A 9,923-nucleotide genomic window follows, 5' to 3' on the forward strand; every position below is an offset into this window, starting at 1 on the left:
AGACATGGCGTAAGTGGGCTCTCTGCTCAGGTTCCCAAAAAGCTGAAATTAGGGTGTTGTCTGGAGCTGCAGTATCACCCACAGCCAATAATAAGGCTGGATCCAACATTGGCTTCCCAGATGGATTGTTGACAGGATTCAGATCCATGCAGTTGTGGGACTGAGACCTTCAGCCCCTACAGACTACCATTTATTCCCTGCCACCTTGCCAATTCCATGACATGGCTGTTTTCTTCTTCATGGACAGGAGGAGAGCATCTCTCTGGTTTCTAACTTTCCCCTGAATAAAAGAACATGTAGATTCCACTGATCTTTAAGATTCTTTTTTGTTTTGTAAATAACAGAGTTTACGCATTTTCCTACCAAAATTATTTAATTTATATTTGTATTGATAACATAAAATTTCAGAAATTCTTTTCCAAACTTACCTTCATGTATGTCTAATTAAATTTGCTCATAGTTGTAAGGGCTGTTGGTTACAGAGAACAGCAAAAGAGAAATATCCTCTGGATCTAGTAACTTCTCAAAGTGTGGGTCAGGACCAGTAACATCAGAATTATCTGGGGACTTTCTAGACATGCAAAACCTTAGATAGCTACAGAACCCTCTGCTTAATCTGAATCTACAGTTAAAAAAGATTCTCCAGTTCACTAAGTACATAGTTGAGCAGAGTTGGAAATGGAAGCCAGTAGGCTTTCCCAGTAAGGTTGTGCAGGTGCCTAGGTGTGGCCTGTATATCCTAGCTCTGAAGGCCCCAGAGGATATTAGGCTCCAAGCACTGACTCCAATGCTGTCAAATGCACAAGACACTGGATGAATGAATGTCAGCTTAGTCATTCAGAGAGAAAGGTACCTAACAAATCAGCATTCAGAGCATATCATACCGTCTCCCTGGATGTGAATCCACGTTGGAAGAACTCACTTAAGGCTAGTAGGTTGAGGGACAAGTTCAGAGCAGAAAAAACCAATTTAAAGGCCTAAATGGCATCATTCTCTTTCCCATCTCTTTTCCACACAGGGAGAGATGGGCCAGAAGTCTCATATTTAGGGTCAAGACCCAATTTGTTTGGATGATTCAGAGGACAGACAGTGGGTCCTTCCTTGCTCTTGCAGCCCCTTTTCTCTACTTAAAAAAAAAAAGTATATATATATATATATATATATATATATATATATATATATATACATATATATACACACACACACATACATATAATACATATTATATAAAATATATATTACATGTATATATATATATTCATTATATATAATTATTGCATTATCCTGAGTATGTTAATACAAATTGATTAGCACACAATTGTTTTCGACATTAGAATTCAGAATCCTGCTTTTCAACTTTTTTCTACTGAGACTGCTCTTCAGTTAATACCACTCATTACTAATTCAGTCCTCAGAAACTTCACTCCAATGCTCCTGCAGGGATTCTTCACTGCCCTGATGACCTGCTCACTTCCAGAGTGTGCCCATTTTGTCTTTGATTGAAATTCTTTTGTGTGACAGTTTTTCTTTAGGCTGTTTGCTGACTCTGAGGAGGACCCACCCCAGCTCGACTACACTCAGATGCTGCTCTATTTTGCGTGCCACCCAGACACTGTGGAAGGGGTCTACAGGGCCCTCAGTGTGGCTGTGGGGACCCATATCTTCCCACTGGTTGAAACTCCCATGATGGCTGCAGAAAAGGTAATCACATTTCAGAAATGGGCTAACTCTGGGCTCTGGAGGGGGTTGCAAAAGATCCTAAACCATTCAACAGGTACTCGGTTCTGGCTGTTTTCCATATTTCCCTCAGTTCCCAACATAATGCTTAACACATAGTGGGTCTTCAACAACGATGTTCTCAGTTGCATGAAGAACTGGAGACCCCAATTCTATCAAATACTTTTGTGGTAGAATCAAAATCCATTCAAAGTTTCTTGTTAGAATTGAAGTTTGCTCTGGAAAGGACAGCGTTTATTTTGCATGTAGTGCTGACCCTGAGAAGGCAAAAAGAAGACATCAATCCCAATCTGTTTGTCGTGCTCTATGGAAACTGTATGAAGCAGGTTCAGACCTTAGTGCTCCCACACATATGTGACTGTTGACAGTATTTTGGGCCAAAGCCAGGCCACCTGAAGTCTGCAGGCAGTTTGTATCACCCTCACCAGACGAAGCTTAATATCAAGATGCCACACAGACGCCCCTTCAGATTTCTTAGGGATGGACACTGCCTTGCTTTGTTAGGTGGCAAAACCCCAGGGCAGGCACTAAATAACGCATTCTGAGGTGCCCGTTTGCACTGTGTGGCTTTTGGTTCTTCTGTTCTTTGGGGGACAGAGCTGAGGCCGTCCTGATGGGATGCTTGTTTCTATTCTGGGATATTTAGGTAGTCTAGACTGGACAGCAAAAGAGGGAAGCAAAGAGACCTAGTAATTCAGGCAGGACTCTGTTTATCCACTGAGTCCTGCTATTCAATTATTCCCACCTGGAGTCGGGGACAACTTATAACCCATTTTGTGTCCTCCAAAGTAGCTTCATATAGTCAGTGTTCTCTTAATGTCTGCGAACCAGTCTGACAATGAAGGAGGGGAGAGAGGGAGAGTGAAAGAAATGGAGTCCAGTCTGCAGGGCACAGAGGAGGAGGGAAAGCATCCCGGGCAGGCAGAGGCAATAGTGAGATCCAGGCAACTGGTTTGAGCTGAAAAGATCTGGGGAAAGGAAGCTGTGGTAGAGCTGTTGCCATAGCAACAGACAAACACCTCCGTGGGTGGCAGCCAGGCCAGCTAGCACTGAGGTGCTGAGTCCCTGATTCGCTCATTCAGTTTATGCTAGTGCCTCATCCAGGAAAGAGCTCCCTTTGAGTGCTGCTCTCAGGAGCTCTTTTAAAATCCAAGGACACAGAACAGCTGCTACACAACAGAGACCAAATGTGGGTGTGCAGATGGGGAAGGGGCAAGGGATGGCACCTCAAGTCTCTCTCAAAGCCTTTCCTGCTTGTTCCTGACTTGGAATGAACCCTAGGAGCTTTTGAAACACAGGAGCTACCCGCCTCCCCCAATCTTGTTCACCCCTGGCCCTCACCATCTTGTCTCCAATTATGCTATTCCATTTCTGAGCCCTTTCCAACTGTGTTCCTGTTTCCTGGGCAACCTCCTCCCAGGAGGCCATAAGGAGCCTGCTCGGAAATAACAACTACAGCAGATCTGTATTTGCTCCCAAGACATTCAATCAGTCTCTGCTTTTGCTTTCTGCATAAACAACTGGAAATCTCCCCCCATGTTTCATGCTTCCTTGGTCCATCTCTGCAATTCATGCTGATTTCATTCAATGCGGCTCAGACATGTTTAAAAACTATGGCTTCTTGGGTAATTTCAAAGAAGCTCAAGATCAAGGCATTCATCAGTAATGCACTAGTCCTGGTGAATCTTTAAATAAGTGACATTTGGGGAAAATGGTCCGTTTTCTGCAACCTGTGTGGCATGGGGTCGTGATATTTGAATTTAGTAAATTCCGAACTCGTACCTCCCACAAGGCACAAGTTTTGTAAAAGCAACTTGGCAAGAGTATTTTGAGGCCCTCAGGTTCAAAGTGCATAAATTTCTATTTCATTCATTCTTTTGATGCTTTGCCCACCTTTGTTCCCAGAACTGACCTCATTTTCTGCCTTCTGAGATGTGAGACTGAGCTGATTGCATGAGTGACACATGGCCAGGAAGGTGTGCAGGCACCATTCCAGGGACGCACTTGGGAGAAGTCCTTGAGGCCTATCTCTGAGACTTAGCCAAGTGTGACACAGTGCTGGACAGCGTCACCTTTCCCCTGCTTAGAGAACAATGGGAGTCTCATAGTGTTTTTGATGCTACACATAATCACTCATTCAAAACACTGGTTTTTCATCCAGCTGGCATGACTGGCTTTGTTCCTACACCCACATTCAAAATGGCTCTTTCTGTCTCTGTTGAGAAACCCTTTTCTTGCACAGCCTTCGGCACCTCCAGGATGCTGAACTGGCTCCTTTGGTCTGACCTAGACCTCCGTCCTTTCCCATCAGACTTGTTCTGTCTGATCCCCAGAGAGCAAAAACAGAAAAATTAAAAAAAAAAAAAATCCTCTGACATTAATAAGATTGGGATTCTTCACTCAAAAATGTCAACTTTTTACATTTTCACCTTTTGGATAAAAAATTCATGTATTTTATAATGCTTATATCAGACCATTAAAAAACAAATCCCTCCCTAAATATGGAAATAGTTCCAGACCGGCCTGGTTTGGTGGTTGTTTGTTTTGGCATTGCCTGCTCATCTAACAGATGAGTCCTTTACTTTGGCTTTATCTTGTCCACAGAGCACCCATGCTACATTCTGAGTAGAAAATTTCCCATTCTCCATTCCTTCAATAAGATGTTTCACATCCCCTGTTTATTTTGTGGACGGAATATTCTGTTGCCCCTAAGAAATTACTGATGGGTAATCAATGCCATGATCTCCAAGATTCCTAGGTAGAGAGACTAAAGCCAGGGTCACTTTCTTGCCATGTAGCATTTTCAATTGTTTAACTGGAGTAGAGGTTGAAGTGCACATATACGGGTATATATAAAATTCCAAAATCTCCAACTGGTAGAGTCCTCCTATTATTTTTAAGAGTCAATTAAATTCTGCTTTTGCTTTCTGCATAAACAACTGTAAGTCTTCCCCCATGTTTCATCCTTCCTTGGTCTATCTCTGTATCTCAAGCTGACTTACCAAATAATACAGAGCCCCCACCACCACTAAAGCCAGGTGACCACCCAGAGCTAAAGCAAATGCAGCCTGTCTTCATCACACTTCCCATAGTGCCTCCAAAATCCCTTCTGGCAACAGATGAGCACCAGAGGCTTAATTTTATGACATGTCATAATTCTTGTATGCAGAACACTTATATTTGGAAAGAATTTGTATAATCTATGCACTTAATACTTCTAAGGAGTTAAATATTTACAGACATTGGAATCCTCCTAAATAAACACATTTTTCTTTCTTAGGAAATCAGAATTCAGAGATTCTCTGACATCTGGCCAACCAATATCCCAAAATATCCATTTCCCTGTGGTAAATGATCATAATTAGAAAACATGCGTATTCTCTCTCTCTCTCTCTCTCTCTCTCTCTCACACACACACACACACACACACACACACGTATGAATAGATGTTTACTATAGAGAATTCAAAAATTATAAAACAAAGGAAAAAATAAATAGCCCTTTCTACTCCCCAGAGGTAATCACTTTTAACACTGTAAAGTATCTATGCCCTTTATTTTTATTAATGAGGATAGATACATAAGAAAAGGGGTACCTAGTATATTTATTATGTTGTTTTTTTGTTTTTTTTATACTTATTCTGCCATGAGTTGGGATTGTATGTGTGTGTGTGTGTGTGTTACAAGGTATTCTTATAAAAGATAATTTTCATGGCAGTATAGTATTCAATTACAGAAATGTGGATTATTGTGCCATTTCCCCATTTTTGTAATCATAGGCTTTCTATTTTTCCTGAAATACTGAATGATTATCCATATTCAAAAGTATTTGGGTCCATGAATATTTATTCAGAATCAATTCCTATATTTATAATTACAGGCTTTTGATATGTTAGAAATTACTTTGGAAGTAATTTATTCTTTTTTTTTTTAAGAGAGAGAGAGAGAGAATTTTTTTAATATTTATTTTTTAGTTTTCGGCAGACACAACATCTTTGTTTGTATGTGGTGCTGAGGATCGAACCTGGGCCGCACGCATGCCAGGCGAGCGCACAACCGCTTGAGCCACATCCCCAGCCCAGTAATTTATTCTTTGCAAGAATCAAAATGTGATGTCTGAGTTCACAGCTGTTATCCAAGTTTCAAAGAACAGCAGTAAAAAAAAAAAAAAAAATTCCAACTTTATCTTCAACATGTTTTCTATTTTGCCTGCTAAGTGTTAGGTTGGGTTACCCTCCAGTATCCAAAGAAATGTTCCTGAAGCTCCTAGAATCTGTCAAGCTTGAGAAATTAATTTGCCATAACCTCAGCTGCAATAAGTTCAAAAACAAATCCTGTTAAAATTCTATACTCATGTCAAGAAGTCTCTCACCACTTACCCTAACTTATTTCAGTGTTCATTTTGTGGAGGAATTTGACGTACCTGGCAATGCAGTAAGAACAAGGTAGACGGGGATGGCTAAGACACCCCCACCTTGAGGCCTCTGACCACTACAAGCAAAATCGGTCTAGGATTTTGACGTTGTGATTTTTGATGCAGCCCATGCGTTCTCTTCCCCACTTTGTTTAGTTTGTGGTAGGCGTATCATTCCCCTGCCTCAGTGGGTGATGAGTTGGTGTTTTCCACACCTCTGTGCTGCTGGCGGGGCGTCAGTCTGAGCTCACACCCTCCTCCTTGAATTTGGCAGACCTCCTTCTCTAGTGACATGAGCCACACTGAGGAATTTCCTGAACCCGAGGAAAATGTCGCACAAGAAGAAAGTGAACTAAAGGAGGAAAGGGAGGAAGGGGAGCCAAAGCCAGAAGAAATCCCTGAAAATATCAACACTGAGAAGATCTCCCTGGAAACACTACTGAAGGTCTTCCGGGGAGGAAATGAAGTACAGGACACTAACAGATTTGCCAGTCACCTGAAGACAGAGAACATTTATGCAGAGGTTGGTTACATTTGTTTTGTAAAAGAAGAACCCATATGTGAGGAGAGTTGCCCTCAATTTCAAGCACATTTTTATTCTGAAAATATATCTTGTATAAAAGTTATAGTAATTTCCATTTGTACATAAAAGCATTCTTTAATATCTGTAGTAACGTTAAGCTAATTAAATTCACTTTTGTTTTTCCTTAAAGAGCTTCATACAAACATTTCAGGACCTAGGTGCCAAGAACCTGGAGCCAATTGAAGTTTCCGTTCTCTTGAAACACCCTTTTGTTCAGGACCTGATTGCGAATTATTCAGACTATAAAATTCCCGTGAGTATGACCCAAAGTTATCCTAATTCTAGTGGGTTCAGGCTCAGGGCATGCTGGGCATTCTAATGTGGGCTAGTAGGAAGGAGAAGAAGCTGAACAAGGCTAACAGGCCAGTCTCCAATAGCCACTGGGCCGGAGGCTCGTGCGCAGTTGAGGCAATCTCTGTATCTGGGGTCTGCTTCATCATGAGCACAGTGCTACCTTAGGTCTACGACCAAGGCTGGAGGTAGGTAACAGTTACAGCTGGTGGACCATCAGGGTTCTGGGTCATTCTATTCAAGTAGTGAAGCTGCACACTAATAGAAGAGTATGAAGAATAGAATCCCTCCTGCCAAAGAGAGCTAACCAAGACCATGGTCTTCAGCCAAGTGCTGACATATTCTTCATATCTAAATCACGGTATCCACTGTGTGTGTAATAGAAATGGTAGTGCATACAGCAGGTCGGATACCAATTCCATCAGGAAACAGTGTGCAAGCTGGGGAGGCTGACCACGAAACCCAGAGAAGATGGGATAGCTCAGTGGAAGAAAGGAATGACCACTCAGAGATCACACTGTGACCAAGCACATCTCACCACACAGGCCAAAGGTGCGCCCACTGGAGCTAGTCCCAGGTCTGTGACAGCAAGGGCTCAACGGGCACAGACTGACACCAACCACTTTCAGAGTGCAAGGTGCTATGTCCTCTCACATACCAGTTTTAATCAGCATGAAGTCTCTCTATTTGACTCCTACTAGTTATTTATTGGGCTTGCTGAGCTTAAGATAAAAGCACTTTCACTTTGGTAAACACAGGTGGTCTAAGAAACATTTTCTCCTGAATTTTCAGAAATAGTCTATTATCTTTTGAAGAAGCCCAGCAATTAAACTATCCAGTCTTAAATATCTTTGTACCCAAATTTATTTTCCCTGAAATGCTGATCCACTTTTGTTGGTTTGTTTCGTAGTGCTGGGAGTGGAACCCAGAGCCTTGTGCATGCTAGGCAAGCAATCTACCATTGAGCTATACCCCCAGCCTGCTGGTTCCCTTTAATATTAAATTTTATTACCTGTATTAGTACTCATTGAAATTGATTTCTAACAAACCAGGAGTTTTCAAGACACTAAACACACCCAGGAGTGAAATATAATTACAGAATTTAAGAACTCAGCTCTGAAGTCCTAAAGCCATGGGCTAGAATCTCTCGTCCACTACTATCTAATCTGATTTTAACTGACTCTAATTCTGACTATCTCATTTTAAATGTGGAAAACAGCCTTTCTTATTCAAAAGGCGTTGGTGAGGATAAGTTATACCATGCATGTAGCTCTTGGCATGGCATCTGGCATGTGAAAAATGCTACATAAATGGTGGCTATTTGCATCATTGATACTGAGCAGCTACTACTGAGACCAGTAATGTACCCTTTCATGGGAGAGAAAAATGAGTACCAAACTTAGCTGCTGTTCTCAAGCACATTCCACTTATTTTTACATTCAAAAATTTCAAGAGAATGATGTTTAAAGTAAACCAAGTACAAAATTATAGGAATTCAAAACACGACTTATTTGTATGCTAGAAGCATGGAGAGAATCTGCCCAGGATAAGCTGCATCTTAAAAGATGGCCAGGGTTTTGGAAAGTGGGGCAGGAAGACAGGAAGCCTGCATGGATTTTGGTATTGGGATAGGGAGTTGCGCAGCATGCTAGGTGAAAGGGAGACCAGGGCCAGGGCATGAGAGAAGGATTGGGAAGAACAGGGTCTGATCCCTTAAAGGGCCATCCAGATATCCAGATATCAGTGACCCCACAGAATTAGTAAAATCAGGCCAGATTGCGAAGAACCCCAGGGATTGGGATTTGATCTGAAAAGCAACGGAGCATGAATAGGCTTCTGAGCAGGGGTGTGTGATATGATATTGATTTCTTCACACCATATCGTGTCATTTTGTCATATAATATAAGATGGGCTTCATAGGCCCATCATTTAGCTTATCGATAAATCACTGAGGCTGAACTCAAACCTTTGATCCTCCTGCCTCAGCCTCCTAAATTGCTGGGATTACATGCATGTGCCACTGGGCCTGGCTCAGTTCCTTCAACTTTTGCTTTCTTTTACATCTCCTCCCTGTAACTTCATGGAAGTTTCCAAATGGGAGGATGGGAAACAGAAAACTATCCCAACATATGATTGTAATCAACAAGCATGGCGTCAATGATCTGAAAAGCCTAAAATTTGATATTTAACATAAAAGAGTCCCTTTCCAGTAAGGTACTCTGTTTTCATTTTTGCAAAGAAAGAAAAAAAGAAGAAGGAAAGGGAAGGGAAGGGAAAGGAAAGGAAGGAGGGAGGGAGGGAAGGAAGAAAAAAGAGGGAGAGAGAGAGAGAAAAAAAAGTTGAAGACTCAGAGACAGTCATACTTGTCCTGTTGGGTCTCTTGCTCCAGATATCCATGAACAAGTTAGTAGATCACATTTTTAAAATGAACTTTAACCACAGAGATGTTATTTGAAGATCGTTCAAGATAAGCAAAGCAAAAGCTCCAGTGTGGTTTTTCAGGTTAAAATGTTTGCTGTTATAAACAGTGGGAAGTGAAGGTTGTTTCCTATCTGCTGTGTTTACAAGGTCTGTATTTAGAAGCAGCAACATTTTTAAATACGTATAAGAAAAAATTTGAGTATGTGTAATTATGATGATAAACTTTAACTTTTGCTCCTATTATAAGGTGAACTGGCTTTGAACTTATGAAAATAGGCTCTGGAACCACACACACACACACACACACACACACACACACACACGAAGTGTGTGACCTTGGGCAAGCGACCTCAAGAGGTCTTCTTTGAATACTATGTTTATAATAACTAATGCTAACCTTATTAAATTAGTTTGAGAAGAAATGAGCTGATGTGTGGTTATCTGATACTCCATAGCATGAGAAAAATCATACACTCCA

The 9,923-nt window shown here is 41.4% G+C and overlaps 1 protein-coding gene across 1 annotated transcript in view; it reads left to right on the forward strand.

The window, feature by feature from the left end:
• Spef2 (sperm flagellar 2) overlaps positions 1-9,923 on the forward strand; it is a 168,564-nt gene that overhangs the window by 158,084 nt on the left and 557 nt on the right. The window contains exons 33-35 of the mRNA XM_027936256.2: positions 1,522-1,701; positions 6,425-6,673; positions 6,864-6,986. Of these exons, the coding sequence (XP_027792057.2) occupies positions 1,522-1,701; positions 6,425-6,673; positions 6,864-6,986 (552 nt within the window). The remainder of the gene's footprint in view (positions 1-1,521; positions 1,702-6,424; positions 6,674-6,863; positions 6,987-9,923) is intronic.

Source organism: Marmota flaviventris, chromosome 5 (genome assembly GCF_047511675.1).
Source record: "Marmota flaviventris isolate mMarFla1 chromosome 5, mMarFla1.hap1, whole genome shotgun sequence".
NCBI lineage: Eukaryota > Metazoa > Chordata > Mammalia > Rodentia > Sciuridae > Marmota > Marmota flaviventris.